The 16999-nt window shown below is 47.3% G+C and overlaps 1 protein-coding gene across 2 annotated transcripts; it reads left to right on the top strand.

Moving 5' to 3' along the window:
* Positions 1-1316: 1316 nt before the first annotated feature.
* Positions 1317-16616, top strand: znrf2b (zinc and ring finger 2b). Of its 2 annotated transcripts, none has more exons than XM_072692632.1 (5): positions 1317-1818; positions 10825-10920; positions 11587-11692; positions 13038-13106; positions 14222-16616. In XM_072692632.1, the coding sequence occupies exons 1-4, from the start codon at positions 1572-1574 to the stop codon at positions 13093-13095; spliced, it is 507 nt and encodes a 168-aa protein (XP_072548733.1). In that variant the 5' UTR covers positions 1317-1571; the 3' UTR covers positions 13096-13106; positions 14222-16616. The 2 variants fall into 2 exon arrangements, with proteins under 2 accessions (XP_072548733.1, XP_072548732.1); XM_072692631.1 differs by having other exon boundaries at positions 13038-13111.
* The last annotated feature ends 383 nt before the right edge of the window (positions 16617-16999 follow it).

Raw genomic sequence — 16999 nt, 5'->3', positions numbered from 1 at the left:
GGGGCGCTCTATAATGCTCTATAATGTTCATATGATCCACACGCTCATTCTGACAGACTGTAATACACTACAGGAAGCGTAGGGGGAGCTCTATAATGCTCTATAATGTTCATATGATCCACACGCTCATTCTGACAGACTGTAATACACTACAGGAAGCGTAGGGGGCGCTCTATAATGCTCTATAATGCTCATATGATCCACACACTCATTCTGACAGACTGTAATATACTACAGGAAGCGTAGGGGGCGCTCTATAATGATCATATGATCCACACGCTCATTCTGACAGACTGTAATACACTACAGGAAGCGTAGGGGGCGCTCTATAATGCTCTATAATGCTCATATGATCCACACACTCATTCTGACAGACTGTAATACACTACAGGAAGCGTAGGGGGCGCTCTATAATGATCATATGATCCACACAGTCATGTGAGTGGGCGGGTGCTGCCATCTGCTGGATCTTCTCTGACAGTGTGAGGGTAAATAAATCCTGAATGGTGGAGATTTAAGATAAATTCTGGACCATGTTTGACTGATAAAGACCATCAGGAAGATTGATCAGTATATATATATATATATATATATGTTTTAATTTATTTGAATATTATTGGATATATGTAGAACTCATGTAGAAACCTCAAAGAGGAACCGAGGAGCCGGCCTGTAGCCCCTCCTCCACCAGCCTCACACTCCTCCTCAGCGCTTAGGTTCCCCAGGCTTTCCTTACAGTTGGTCCCTCACTCTCTCCCACCCGGGCTTTCCCCCTCAGGTAGCAGTTCCACTATTGATCCATATCTGATCCAGGATCAATAACTCGATCAGAGCACTGTTTGATTTGTTACTGTAATAAATTATTCATGTATCATAAGTGGTGCACACATTGATTGCGCGCGTGCGTTTGTGTGTGTGTGTGTGTGTGTGTGTGTGTGTGCGTGTGTGTGTGTGTTATAAAGGTTGCTGGGCAGCATGTTGACGATGACGTTTTATCACACCCGTATTCAGGCAAGTCCCGCCCCTCCTGCGCTGTTATTGGCTTGCAGTTCATACGAGATCTATCGACGCTCCACAACGCCCAAAGCTGATTGGCTCAGCAGCGACCCTCGGCGTTTCAGGGCGGAGTCTGCCGCAGTACAGGTGTGATAAAGGAGGACGTGTCTGAAGACAGGTGTGGAAAAAAAACACCCCCCCCCCCCCACGCCCCCCCGCGTCCACTCCGCCGATGTGTTTACCCCTTTGCGCTCTTGCGTCACGTGACGTCAGTACGAGCCGGGTCATGCCCCCTCCTCGCTCTCCCTCGCGCCTCCGTTTCTCTTCCTGCAGGGGTTTTTTTTATTATTTCAGAGCGCGCGACGCTCTGCTTTACCTTTAATACCCCCTATACCCCACCTCCCACCCAACTCACGGGGGGCAACATGGCGGCGGAGCGCGAGCACGGCTCCTGGCGACCAGACCGAGCAGAGCTGCACGAGCTCACGTGAAAGCGCGTGAAAGGTTTTCCCTTTGATCTTTGTTCATCATTGTTGCTTGTGTCTCTGTGGGCGTTTGGGCGGGCGCGCGGCAGAATGGGCGCTAAAGCCAGCAGCCCCGCTAACGCCGCTAACGGTCGTGCGCGCGCGTACTCGGGCTCCGACCTGCCGTCGCGCGCGCACGCGGACGGAGCGGCACCGAGCGTGCGCGTGCCCGTGCACGTGCCTGTGCCCGCGCGGCGGGGGTCCGGTAACAGCGGAGGGCCAGCAGGAGGTGGCGCTGAGGGGGCGGGACTTGTGATTGGGTCGCTTCCGGCTCACCTCTCACCTCACCTGTTCACAGGTAAGAGCTGTGGGTTCACACTTGCACTTCAGTGTTCACGTTATTCTGGCCACCTACCTTTCAAACTACACCCACTGGCCATTTTATCAGAAACTTTTACCATAGAGGTGCTCACCTGTAGCTCACCTGTAGCTCACCTGGTCCTGCAGTTTACACAGTATACATTATTTACATTATATATAGATATGGTTATTGAGTGTGTACTGTACGCTGTTCATGCTGTATATACATTATTTACATTATATATATATATATATGGTTATTGAGTGTGTACTGTACGCTGTTCATGCTGTATATACATTATTTACATTATATATATATATATGGTTATTGAGTGTGTACTGTACGCTGTTCATGCTGTATATACATTATTTACATTATATATATATATGGTTATTGAGTGTGTACTGTACGCTGTTCATGCTGTATATACATTATTTACATTATATATATATATGGTTATTGAGTGTGTACTGTACGCTGTTCATGCTGTATATACATTATTTACATTATATATATATATATGGTTATTGAGTGTGTACTGTACGCTGTTCATTTACATTTACATTTACATTTACATTTATGGCATTTAGCAGACGCTCTTATCCAGAGCGACTTACAAAGTGCTTTGCTATTTACCCAAGAAAACCTTAGCTAGTTAGAATAGACTAATAATTCAAAAGATACCTCTAAGCTTTAGACATTACTAAACACAAGACAATAAGGTGACCATAGTACTCTATTCGCCCAAGTACTCTCGGAAGAGGTGGGTCTTCAGTCTGCGTTTGAAGACAGCGAGCGACTCGGCCGTTCGGACATCCAGGGGCAGCTCGTTCCACCACTTTGGTGCCAGGACAGAAAAAAGCCTGGACGCTTGTCTTCCGCGGATTTTGAGGGATGGTGGGTCGAGCCGAGCCGTACTTGTAGCTCGAAGGGCTCTTGGTGCGGATCGGCTTTTGACCATTGCCATCATGTATATTCATGCTGTATATACATTATTTACACTGTGTGTGAGTTACTCTATATTCAGTGTTTATGTGTGTTTGCTGTAGATACTGTCTGCTCTGTGTAATAAGAGAATTATTATTATTTGTGTGTGTGTGTGTGTGTGTGTGTGTGTGTGATTTAGAGTGGTATCCTAGACCTCCTTCTCTAAAGCCCTCCTCTGAACCCCTCCATTCTAAAGGACTATCTTATTCTCTTTAAGAGGTTTTTGTACTATATTGTAAAGCCTCATTGGGATTGTGAAGAGAGCTGTAGAAGTGTGACTGTATGATTATTATTATCATCATTATTATTATCATCACTATTATTATCATCAGTGTTATTATTATTATTACCACTATTATTATTAATATCACTATTATTATCATTATTATTATTATTATCATCACTATTATTATCATCAGTGTTATTATTGTTGTTATTATCACTATTATTACTATTATCACCAGTGTTATTATTATCAGTATTATTATCATTATCAGTATTATTATCAGTTTTATTATTAGTAGTAGTATTGTTATCAGTATTGTTATTATTATTATCAGTATTATTATCAGCATTATTATTATTATCAGTATTATTATTAGTAGTATTGTTATCAGTATTATTATTATTATTATTATTATTATTATTATTAATGTACTCTTACAGTAGAGCCTCTTTAGAAGAATCAGTGTATGACTGTAAACTCTGCCCACCTGGCTGCAGAGTGTCTGTGCATGGGGAAAAGGCCTGGACATGCTCTCTCTCTCTCTCTCACACTCACACTCACACACACACTCTCACACACACACACTCTCACACACACACACACACACACACACACACACACTCACACACACACACACACACTCTCACACACACACACACACACACACACTCACACACACACACACACACACACACACACACTCACACACACGTCTCTGCTGAACATGAGACACAGCACAGCCCCCATGACCCCTGACCTTTGTGTGGGAACATGTGAGGAGTGTGTTCTCCTGCCGCTGCCAGAGCGATGATAACTCCGCCCCTCCCTGCAGGATCAGGGTCTGCTGACCCGAGCGCTCTCTCTGAACTGACCCACACCTCGCAGACGAGGCCAAGCAGGGCCCACCATTGCCCTCTACTGCCCTGCTGTCCTCTTGCCCGCTGTTGCTCTCTACTACTGCCCCCTACTGGCACAGGCCCACAGAGGCAGTTAGCACCATGCTAATCGGTGGGGTATGTGCTATCATTGCTTGTTAGCTACATTAGCTTCACAGCTGTCAGTCTGGATTCTACAGCCTGTTGCAGATTTAGCTCGATTAGCTCTGAGTGAACTAGTGAAGCCTGGAGAGTGAGAGAGTGAGAAAGTGAGAGATTGTGTGAGAATCTGAGAGTGAGAGAGTGTAAGAGTGAGAGTGAGAGAGTGTAAGGGTGAGAATGTGTGAGAGTGAGGGATTGTGTGAGAGTCTGAGAGAGTGTCAGTGTGAGAGTGAGAGAGTGTAAGAGTGAGAGCGTCTGAGAGAGTGGGAGAGTGAGAGCGTCTGAGAGAGTGGGAGAGTGAGGGATTGTGTGAGAGTCTGAGAGAGTGAGAGTGTAACAGTGAGAGTGTGTGAGAGTGAGAGAGTGTGAGAGTGAGGGATTGTGTGAGAGTCAGAGAGTGAGAGTGTGTAACAGTGAGAGTGTGTGAGAGTGAGAGAGTGTGAGAGTGAGGGATTGTGTGAGTCAGAGAGTGAGAGTGTGTAACAGTGAGAGTGTGTGAGAGTGAGGGATTGTGTGAGAGTCTGGGAGAGTGTGAGTGTAAGAGTGAGAGAGTGTAAGAGTGAGAGAGTCTGAGAGTGAGGGATTGTGTGAGAGTCTGGGAGAGTGTGAGTGTAAGAGTGAGAGAGTGTAAGAGAGAGAGTCTGAGAGTGAGAGAGTGTAAGAGTGAGAGAGTGTGAGAGTGATGGATTGTGTGAGAGTGAGAGAGTGAGAGTGTGTAACAGTGAGAGAGTGTGAGAGTGAGGGATTGTGTGAGAGTCTGGGAGAGTGTGAGTGTAAGAGTGAGAGAGTGTAAGAGTGAGAGAGTCTGAGAGTGAGGGATTGTGTGAGAGTCTGGGAGAGTGTGAGTGTAAGAGTGAGAGAGTGTGAGAGTGAGGGATTGTGTGAGAGTCTGAGAGAGTGAGAGTGTGTAACAGTGAGAGTGTGAGAGTGAGAGAGTGTGAGAGTGAGGGATTGTGTGAGAGTCTGGGAGAGTGTGAGTGTAAGAGTGAGAGAGTCTGAGAGTGAGAGAGTGTAAGAGTGAGAGAGTGTAAGAGTGAGAGTGTCTGAGAGTGAGAGAATCTGAGAGTGTGAGAGTGAGGGATTGTGTGAGAATGAGAGAGTGAGAAACAGCAATGGAGAGTGACACTGGTTGAGTGTGTGTACTGGTGTAACTGTACCGGTTAAATGTGTGTGTGTACTGGTGTAACTGTACTGGTTGAGTGTGTGTGTACTGGTGTAACTGTACCGGTTAAATGTGTGTGTGTACTGGTGTAACTGTACTGGTTGAGTGTGTGTGTACTGGTGTAACTGTACCGGTTAAATGTGTGTGTGTACTGGTGTAACTGTACTGGTTGAGTGTGTGTGTACTGGTGTAACTGTACCGGTTAAATGTGTGTGTGTACTGGTGTAACTGTACTGGTTGAGTGTGTGTGTGTACTGGTGTAACTGTACTGGTTAAATGTGTGTGTGTACTGGTGTAACTGTACTGGTTGAGTGTGTGTGTACTGGTGTAACTGTACCGGTTAAATGTGTGTGTGTACTGGTGTAACTGTACTGGTTGAGTGTGTGTGTACTGGTGTAACTGTACCGGTTAAATGTGTGTGTGTACTGGTGTAACTGCACTGGTTGAGTGTGTGTGTACTGGTGTAACTGTACCGGTTAAATGTGTGTGTGTACTGGTGTAACTGTACTGGTTAAATGTGTGTGTGTACTGGTGTAACTGTACTGGTTGAGTGTGTGTGTACTGGTGTAACTGTACTGGTTTAGTGTGTGTGTACTGGTGTAACTGTACTGGTTAAATGTGTGTGTGTACTGGTGTAACTGTACTGGTTGAGTGTGTGTGTACTGGTGTAACTGTACCGGTTAAATGTGTGTGTGTACTGGTGTAACTGTACTGGTTTAGTGTGTGTGTACTGGTGTAACTGTACTGGTTAAATGTGTGTGTGTACTGGTGTAACTGTACTGGTTTAGTGTGTGTGTACTGGTATAACTGTACTGGTTAAATGTGTGTGTGTACTGGTGTAACTGTACTGGTTTAGTGTGTGTGTACTGGTGTAACTGTACTGGTTAAATGTGTGTGTGTACTGGTATAACTGTACTGGTTGAGTGTGTGTGTACTGGTGTAACTGTACCGGTTAAATGTGTGTGTGTACTGGTGTAACTGTACTGGTTGAGTGTGTGTGTACTGGTGTAACTGTACCGGTTAAATGTGTGTGTGTACTGGTGTAACTGTACTGGTTGAGTGTGTGTGTACTGGTGTAACTGTACTGGTTGAGTGTGTGTACTGGTGTAACTGTACTGGTTGAGTGTGTGTGTACTGGTGTAACTGTACTGGTTAAATGTGTGTGTGTACTGGTGTAACTGTACTGGTTGAGTGTGTGTGTACTGGTGTAACTGTACTGGTTGAGTGTGTGTACTGGTGTAACTGTACTGGTTGAGTGTGTGTGTACTGGTGTAACTGTACCGGTTAAATGTGTGTGTGTACTGGTGTAACTGTACTGGTTGAGTGTGTGTGTACTGGTGTAACTGTACTGGTTGAGTGTGTGTACTGGTGTAACTGTACTGGTTGAGTGTGTGTGTGTGTGTGTGTGTACTGGTGTAACTGTACTGGTTGAGTGTGTGTGTGTGTGTACTGCTGTATGAACCTTAGCAACCACATGACATAGCAACCATCCAACCTACCAACAGCCTAGCAACAGCCAGAGGTACCATTGGAAAAAAAGACACAGTGCATCCAATGAGAAACAAAGCCCCGCCCGTCTGGGAGGAGACTTCTGATCTTGTTGGATGCGCTGTGTTTTTCCTGATGGTGATGCTAAGCGATGGGTTCTAGGGTGTTGATATGGTCGCTCTTAAGGTTTTAAGGGTGTTGCTATAGGAGATGGGCGGGGCTTTGTTTCTTGTTGGATGCGCTGTGTTTTTCCTGAGTGAGCTCGAGTGTTGGAGAGGTTCAGAGAGGATTCATAAACAGGACAGACTCAAGTTTCACTTAAAACTTTCAGTTCCACATTTCCCATCATGCACCAGCAAATCCTTCCTCCTTTTCTTTGTGTTTACTGGAAGAAGAGGAAGGCTGTCCGGCCTCGCTGCTGGGTTCCTCTTTCTGATGCAGTTCTGCTTATTACCTCATGGACAGGAGCTAAACGGCTAAAAACGTTCAAATGTGTTTCTAATTTATAATTCAGGAAAACAGTTCTGCAGTGCTGCCGTTCAGCACACACTACACACACATACAGCACACACACATGGTCTCTCTCTCTGTGTGTGTGTGTGTGTGTGTGTAGAGTGACTCAGCAGTTCGTTCTTCACCTCTGATTCATGAAGAACAGAGTTTGACTCCACTGTTGCACGCTGGGGAAGTGTGTCTGTAGCTGAGAATTAAGGAATTGTTTGGGGGGGGGGGGGGGGGGGGGTTCTGGGAGTTGTTAGATGTTAGACGTTGTGGGAATTGGGAATTGCTGGGAGGTACTGGAATTGTTCAGAATGGTGTTGGAATGGTTGGGACTCGTTAACAGTCATGAGTGGTTCTTGTTGGATGCGCTGTGTTTTCCTTGATTCAGAGAGCAGTTTGGATCAGTGAGATGTTATAAGTGTTTTATCCAATCAGAGAGAGGGTAAAGGTTGTGCTGTGTGGCGGTTTAGGTGTGTGTTGATCAGACGGAGAGGATCAGACTCCAGGGCTTTATTAGACCCTCACAGAGACGTCATAGAGGATTCACAAACAGGACAGACTCAAGTTGGGAATTGCTGGGAGGTACCAGAATTGTTCAGAATTGTATTTACATTTAAGGCATTTAGCGACTTACAGAAGAGCTTCATTGTTTACTGAAGAAGAACCTCAGCTAGTTTAAATAGACTAAACTTCAGATCCTCTAATCTTAGACTCTACTAAACACAAGTCAATATGCAGACCATAATACTCTACTCTTCACCCAAGTGCTTTCAGAAGAGGAGGGTCTTCAGTCTGGGTTTGAGGACAGCGAGTGTTGGACTCTGCTGTTCGGACACCCAGGGGAAGCTCGTTCCACCACTTCGGTGCAGGACAGTAAAAAGTCTGGACGCTCGTCTTCCGTGGATCTTAAAGGATGGCGGGTCGAGCCGAGCCGCACTTGAAGCTGGAAGGGCTCTTGGTGCAGATCAGGCTTTTGACCATCGCCATCAAGTACGGAGGGGCTGGCTGGTCCAGTCTTGGCTTTGTAGACCAGAGTCAGGGTCTGAATCTGATGAGGGCAGCAGCTACAGGAAGTCAGTGAAGAGAGAACGCAGCAGAGGAGAGACATGGCTGAATGAGTGGGTGACAGATTTCCTTTTGGAATGGTTGGGAATAGTTAACAGTTATGAGTGATGTTATCAATTTTAAGGAAGTTTGGGAAGTTTTGAGAACTCGGGTCCTTTTAGAAGATGTTGGGAGTTGTGGGAACAGCTGGGAATTGCAGTATGTTGAGATGTATATTAGAGAGACTGTGGTTAGGAAATCTGTCACTATTAAGAATGACATTAAAACACACTGATACACAAACACAGCCGGAGGGCTTTACACTGTTTACAGTGCCTATTAAAAGTGTTCACCCCTTGGATGTGTTCTCCTGTTATTGCCTCTATAAATGGAATAACTTCTAATCTAATAAGAATTAAAAACCTCTTAAATGTGAAAGTGAGAACAGAACAGAGACTATACTATTTACTATACTGTAAAATCAGTGACCGTATAAATCTTCACCCTCTTTAAAGTGGCTGAGCGAATCCAGCAGAGCTCCAGCAGGCAGGTGGCGCTGGTAGGCTCACAGTCAGTGGAATGGAGATCACCTGGGTGCAGGGAGTGATCTCAGATGACTGTAGTATAAACACACCTGTCTGGAAGCTCCAGCCTCTGGTTAATCAGACATCCTGACTCCAGCTGAGGACAGAAGACCCTCCTCACAGCTCAGAGAGGAGCTCACAGAGGAGGACCGGCCTCAGAAGACCCTCCTCACAGCTCAGAGAGGAGCTCACTGAGGAGGACCGGCCTCAGAACATCTCCACACAGCTCAGAGAGGAGCTCACTGAGGAGGACCAGCCTCAGAACATCTCCACACAGCTCAGAGAGGAGCTCACTGAGGAGGACCGGCCTCAGAAGATTTCCACACAGCTCAGAGAGGAGCTCACTGAGGAGGCCCGGCCTCAGAAGACCCTCTACACAGCTCAGAGAGGAGCTCACTGAGGAGGACCGGCCTCAGAAGACCCTCCACACAGCTCAGAGAGGAGCTCACTGAGGAGGACCGGCCTCAGAAGACCCTCCTCACAGCTCAGAGAGGAGCTCACTGAGGAGGACCGGCCTCAGAACATCTCCACACAGCTCAGAGAGGAGCTCACTGAGGAGGACCGGCCTCAGAACATCTCCACACAGCTCGGAGAGGAGCTCACTGAGGAGGACCGGCCTCAGAAGACCCTCCACACAGCTCGGAGAGGAGCTCACTGAGGAGGACCGGCCTCAGAAGACCCTCCTTACAGCTCAGAGAGGAGCTCACTGAGGAGGACCGGCCTCAGAACATCTCCACACAGCTCGGAGAGGAGCTCACTGAGGAGGACCGGCCTCAGAAGATTTCCACACAGCTCAGAGAGGAGCTCACTGAGGAGGACCGGCCTCAGAAGACCCTCCTCACAGCTCAGAGAGGAGCTCACTGAGGAGGACCGGCCTCAGAAGACCCTCTACACAGCTCAGAGAGGAGCTCACTGAGGAGGACCGGCCTCAGAAGACCCTCCTCACAGCTCGGAGAGGAGCTCACTGAGGAGGACTGACCTCCGAACATCTGCTGCAGTTCAGTTAAACCTGTCAGTGAGACTGGAGGAATACGGGACAGCAGTGACTCTGCCCAGAGCAGACCGTCCAGAGACTAGTGAGGGAGGACACCAGGACCCCTAGGACCCCTGGGAGAATAGGAGGGCGGCAGATGGAGCTACACCTCCACGGCAGTTCATCCAGAGGCCTTTTGGAGACTCCAAGACCAACTGGATGAAGGTCCTCTGGTCTGATGAGACCAAAATGGAGCTTTCTGGACATCAGACTGGACGCTATGTTTTGCTCGACAACAAACACTGCTCATCACCACAAACACGCCATCATGTGGGCAGCATCTCTAGAAGGCTTGTGAAGTAACTGGAGGACAATGAGTCGGCCTGCAGGAGAACTGCGGTCCAGCAGGACGATGAGCTGAAGCCCACAGTGAAAGCTACACAGAGATGGTTTAAAGACAACAAGCTGAAAGAACTGAAAGAAACAGGCTGTTCACACCCGATCTCCGTGCAGCCTGACAGAGCTGGAGCAGTTTTGCAGAGGAATGGAGTAAAGTTGCAGTGTCCAGATATACAAGCCTGACTGAGACCTACCCACACAGACTCTCTGCTGTAAACTGCTGCTGAACTGCTGTAGGCTGAGTGGGTGGGGCTGAACTGCTGTAGGCTGAGTGGGTGGGGCTAAACTGCAATAGGCTGAATGGGTAGAGCTAATTGTTATTGCAGCCCAAGGTACATTTAGTAAATGCTGAGTTGAAGGGGGTGAAGATATGTGCAGTCATTTATTGTACACTATATATTTTTATTGACATTCACATTTTATTGATTAATAAAATAATAAATTCATGTAAAAAAGTGGAATAATATTGATCATGGTTTGTTTATAAAAGCTAGAACAGGGGGTGAATACTTTTTACAGGCTCTGTTTACAGAAGTGCAGCTAATTCAGATTATATTTTAATATTGTTGTCTAACCATGTGTGTGTGTGTGTGTGTATGCAGGTGTGAAGTGTCCGGTCTGCTCCAAGTTTATCTCCTCAGATGAGATGGACTTCCACCTTGTGGTGTGTTTGACAAAGCCCAGGGTGACGTATAATGGTGAGTAGTCTGCTGGTCAGAAGTGCCGGAGCTTTGAGGAGCAGCTCCCTCTCAGTTTGGTTTTCCCCTGATAGGACTTTCCACTTCATCACGTGACGTCTCAGTTCTTTCTGAATCAGTTCTCAGTCAGCAAGTCAGCAACGGCCAGGTGGAGTCTGTATTATTAGTAGTTAAGCACCACCCCCTGCTGGCTGCTCTGAGTAACTGTACATGTCTTTAAATATCTTGGGAAATGCTGCCCAGGCGTGGGCTAGAGGGGTATGAAGCCCCCAGCATTGAGCTGTGGAGCAGTGGAAGAACTGTGTTCACTGGAATGATGATGGTGGAGCTCCATCCAGTACTTTTGGAATGAGTTAAGGATGATGAAGTGGGGTGGTGATCATCATCCAACATCCTGACCTGTTGTCGCTGAAAGCAATCAAATCCTCACAGCAATGCTCCTCCTCCAGAATCTAGTAGAAAGTCTTCTTCTCTGGACAGTAGAGACAGTTACTCCAACAGAAGCAGGATCAGCTCTTTTAATACCCTTGATTTCAGAAGAAACACTGAAAGAATGAGGAGGTGTCCCAATACTTTTGTCCATAAGGTGTACCTTTACTGCAGAAACAGCACGTAAGGACACTACACAGTCTAGAACTGCCTGTATTTCTGGTTCTGTGCTTTTAGAGGATGTTCTGTCGAAGGAGGCTGGAGAATGTGCAATATGTCTGGAGGAGCTTCAGCAGGGAGACACCATCGCACGCCTGCCCTGCCTCTGCATCTACCATAAAGGGTAACAGCGCAGATTAGAGACTGCTGTAGGCTGAATGGACGGGACTAAACTGCTGTAGGCTGAATGGACGGGACTAAACTGCTGTAGGCTGAATGGACGGGACTAAACTGCTGTAGGCTGAATGGACGGGACTAAACTGCTGTAGGCTGAATGGGTGGAGCTAAACTGCTGTAGGCTGAATGGACGGGACTAAACTGCTGTAGGCTGAATGGACGGGACTAAACTGCTGTAGGCTGAATGGACGGGACTAAACTGCTGTCGGCTGAATGGACGGGACTAAACTGCTGTAGGCTGAATGGGTGGGGCTGAACTGCTGTAGGCTGAATGGACGGGACTAAACTGCTGTAGGCTGAATGGACGGGACTAAACTGCTGTCGGCTGAATGGACGGGACTAAACTGCTGTAGGCTGAATGGGTGGGGCTAAACTGCTGTAGGCTGAATGGGTGGGGCTAAACTGCTGTAGGCTGAATGGACGGGACTAAACTGCTGTAGGCTGAATGGACGGGACTAAACTGCTGTAGGCTGAATGGGTGGAGCTAAACTGCTGTAGGATGAATGGGTGGGGCTAAACTGCTGTAGGCTGAATGGACGGGACTAAACTGCTGTAGGCTGAATGGACGGGACTAAACTGCTGTAGGCTGAATGGACGGGACTAAACTGCTGTAGGCTGAATGGGTGGGGCTAAACTGCTGTAGGCTGAATGGACGGGACTAAACTGCTGTAGGCTGAATGGGTGGGGCTAAACTGCTGTAGGCTGAATGGACGGGACTAAACTGCTGTAGGCTGAATGGGTGGGACTAAACTGCTGTAGGCTGAATGGGTGGGACTAAACTGCTGTAGGCTGAATGGGTGGGGCTAAACTGCTGTAGGCTGAATGGACGGGACTAAACTGCTGTAGGCTGAATGGGTGGGGCTAAACTGCTGTAGGCTGAATGGGTGGGACTAAACTGCTGTAGGCTGAATGGGTGGGACTAAACTGCTGTAGGCTGAATGGGTGGGGCTAAACTGCTGTAGGCTGAATGGGTGGGGCTAAACTGCTGTAGGCTGAATGGGTGGGGCTAAACTGCTGTAGGCTGAATGGACGGGACTAAACTGCTGTAGGCTGAATGGACGGGGCTAAACTGCTGTAGGCTGAATGGGTGGGGCTAAACTGCTGTAGGCTGAATGGACGGGACTAAACTGCTGTAGGCTGAATGGGTGGGGCTAAACTGCTGTAGGCTGAATGGACGGGGCTAAACTGCTGTAGGCTGAATGGGTGGGGCTAAATGCTCTGCTTTTTTCATGACATCACAGAAACAATGACTGTTTGTGGTTTGTTTAAATGTTCTGACTCCTCCCACACAGGTGCATTGATGAGTGGTTCGAGGTGAACAGGTGGTGTCCTGAACATCCTTCAGATTAAAACCTGCACAGGTGAGGTGAGTTATGTTATTCCTTCTTTCTTCTCTGTCTCTGTCCTTTATTAAGTACTAATTATGTAAAGCTGCTTTGTGACGACAACAGTTGTAAAAAGCTACACAAATAAATTTGACTTGACTTGACTTCACTTGAGTTATCTAGAACCGGAGAGTGTTCTGACTGTTGCTGTGGTTTGAAGGAGAACCTGCGGGATTAAAGAACTCGTGATTTCCAGCAAACCTGCCCCTCCTTTCACTTCCTCTGCCTGCTGTAGCACTACCTGCTGTGTGTTCACAGCCTGTGTGTGTGTGTGTGTGTGTGTGTGAGTGTGTGTGTGTGTGAGTGTGTGTGTGTGAGTGTGTGAGTGTGTGTGTGTGTGTAGCTCAGACGTATACCTAGTCCTCAGAGTTGCCATTGTTCTTTACAGAACCATTTACTTTTAATATTGTAGATAAACACACACACTGCACAGAAAACAACCGCCAGCATATTAACTGTTTATTAATGCCTTATTACAACCCACTCTTTATTAAAAGTCTGTTCATGCCCCGTAGAATCCACTGTTTATTAACATTTTATTACACCTCATAATACTTTATTCTTTCTTTTTGCCCTGTTTATTAACATTTCGACCTGTAATTCAACGCTCTTTATGAATGGCTTATTCACGACCAGTTTTAGTTGACTGTTTATTACCACCTTAATAACAGCCTTTAGTAATTTACTGTTTATTAATAGCTTATTAACTTCTCATAATAATCCACTGTTAACACCGGCTTATTATCCTGTTATAGTTCATTGTTTATTGAAAACTTGTTATATGACACTCATTAACTGTTTATTAATGGCTTATTAAAACCCCATAATAATCCTGTGTTTGACAGTAAAAGGTAATGATATGTAAATATTATTCAGCTGATTTATTATTTCTGGTTAACTCAGACCTGCTTTAGGAAGGTTCTGCTGGGTTCAGCTGTAGTCTGATTCCCTCTAATGCCTTCTGATTGGATATTTAGGGCAGGTGGGAGGGGCCGTACTTCACTGAAGCTGTGCTGTTGAAGGACAGGCCTGGATTCTGCTCCTCATCCTCATTAATTCCACCTGTGTTTTGTTTTTGTTTTTTACCTCAGGGCTGCTGGTGATGAGCAGTGACGTAGCCGTGTAGCAGACCTGTGAAACCCCCTCCCTGCTCCCTCTCACCGCTGAGGGTCAGCACCGTCCACACCAGCCACCATATCAACTCCAGAGTGCCAACAGGGACAGAACTTCAGGGAAACTCCTGTGTGTGCCAGTTCTTCCTCTAATCACACTCCACCCGCCACCTCTCTCACCGTCTCTGAGGCCATTCTGAAACTGGACGCGTCTCCTGTAGGGCTGTTCCTCAGGACAGGGGTTTTGGAGACACTCTTCTCGGAGGAGTCACCTAAACAGCAGCCCTGCTGTCATCTGCTTTTGTTAGGCTCCGCCCACCCACCACACCCAAACATCCAGGGCCGATCATCACACTTTAAGGAGCACGCCAGCGTTTGTAATGATAATCTGCTGTGTCGGTAGAGTACGCTCGATCACCACTGACCCTCATCTCAACACCTCTCCCTGAAGATTCAGTTACTCTCTGTTTACTGACGAGCTTCAGCAGCTGCACCCGACTTCAGTTACAAGTAGTGTACCAGTGCAGCCGTAAACGACTCGCCCCCACCCCTTTTTGAAGGAGTAGTCTGCTTGAACCCTTTAAATATTAGTTTGCATTCGAAATATGGCCGAATGTCACAAGTGTGATCCTCAGTGATGCCATAGCCATCCGTCACTGTCTGAGAGGTCAGAGAGCATAATTGGGCGTGTAGGTTGGCCCTCCCTCTCACCCGACCACTTAGCGTGGGCAATACTAGTTAGTGTGGGCGTCTGTTAGCTGGTGTAACAGAATTAGCAGTTAGCATTAGCTAAGCAACACCTCAGCAAACACCTGAATTACTACAGCAACCAGTAAGCCACGCCCTAGCAATCACTAGAGATCCTAGAGAGACCACCTAGAAATCTCTTACTGACTATTAAAGATGCCATATAAATCATTAGAAACATCCTAGCTACCATTTGGGACACCATAGCAACCAGTAAGCAACACACTGTCAACTACATGAGATCCCATAGAAACCACCTAAGGACATCCTAGCAACTATTAGAGATCCTATAGCAACCAGTAAGCATCACTCAACTCAATATTGAACAATGGCCACCTAGAACCATCATAGCAACCACATGGAACGTCATAGCAACCGTTTAGCAATCATAGCCTATCAACCACCAGAGATCCCATAGCAACCACCTAGAGGCATATTAGCAACCAGGAAATGTGTTTTTGATTGTATTCTTCTGGTTAATGTTCTCCTCCCAGCAGTGGTGGACTGGTTCTCCTAAGCTGGGGGAACCGGTCCGTGTTAAGGAACCGTTCTCTGCAGACGAGGGTCAGGCTTAGAAACGCTGGCGTGCCCCCCAGAGAGGGAGGCGGCCCCTCCTGCAGCTGTGTCCACTAGTGCCTTCATCTTCAGATCCCAAGGGCTTGTCAGGGGAAGGTGATGAAAGGGGGATGTGGAGGGCGGAGCTCTGGTCTTTGGTGGCCCCTCCCATTTTGTGCCAGTCAGGAAGCCAGCCATACTGAGATTCGCCCCACCTCCAACCCACACCTGCCTGTCACTGGAGGCCATTTCAATGGCAGCCCTCTCCTCGCTCGCACACGCCCCAAGGTTTGTAGCGATACCACCTGTCAGGAAGGAGTGGCTCCAGTCTGACCCACCCACCGCCCCCATACCATGATGGTTTATGTAGCTGCCTAGTGTGAACAGTTCACATGTACTCGTGCAATAGTGCAATAGTGCCACAACTCTGAGCCTTAATTCAGCAGGAATGCTCCACCTTGACCTTCAGAGGCCCTCAGCTCCTCTCCACAAAGCTGCTGACCACACTCTCCAGCAGGTTCCACATGTGGCCAGCTTTCCTCATCTCTGCTTCCAGAATACCTGAAAACTGAACACCTGTGTGGTCTTAATCAGGACTGCTGTACAGGTACCGGAGCGTTTCCAGGCCTCTGATTGTTCTCCACGTCTCAGAAGAAGCGCACAGCTGGAGATGTTCGGTGATGTTCGGGGATTGCTGTGATCCACCTGGGAGGACGCTGAACCCAGACTGTCAGAATGACGCATCCAGCACAGGTGCACAGGAGTTCAGCGAGGGACAGACTCTGTGTGCAGAGGGTCGTGTTCTAATACCAGTAGAAGTGTGTGTCTGTATTTATTTACGCCTAGAACTTCAACTGTACATGGAGTCTGAACAGGGGCCGGTCCTGAAGGTGCACTAGTCTCACTCTCCCAGAGGAAAAGGACAAACCCGCACAGCTTCACTTTTTTCTGAACAACAGAACCACAAAATGAAAAGGCCTGGAGCCGGTTCTGTTCTGTTCCCTAACTAAAGGTACTGTAGACGCACCCGTCACGGTCCTGCCCAGGTCATATGAGTATCAACACCATTCCAGCCCTTTCCCAGAAGAATGAATGGTGGGCAAGGTTAGTGTCCCCTGCTCTAGCTTTCTTGATAGATTCAGATCCATCAGATACAAAAGAACACACCTAACAGTCACATAGCAACCACTTTGTACAGAATAACAACCACCTAAGAACCCCCTTGCAACCATCAGACATGCCATGGCAACTAGGTAGCAGCCCCTTGCCAAACATCTAATAACATCCAGCAACCTCCTAGGATGACACTATCAACAACCACATAGCAACAGCATAGCAACACCTTATAAAATACCTGGAACACCACAGCAACCAGTAAGCATTACTCTAGCAACCACTGAAAACCCAGCAGAAACCACCTATAAACATTGTAACAATCATTATAGATCCCATAGA

Source organism: Salminus brasiliensis, chromosome 1, assembly GCF_030463535.1.
Source record: "Salminus brasiliensis chromosome 1, fSalBra1.hap2, whole genome shotgun sequence".
Taxonomy (NCBI): Eukaryota; Metazoa; Chordata; class Actinopteri; order Characiformes; family Bryconidae; genus Salminus; species Salminus brasiliensis.
Note: the sequence above shows the minus strand (reverse complement) of the source record. Positions and strands in the feature narration are given on the sequence as shown.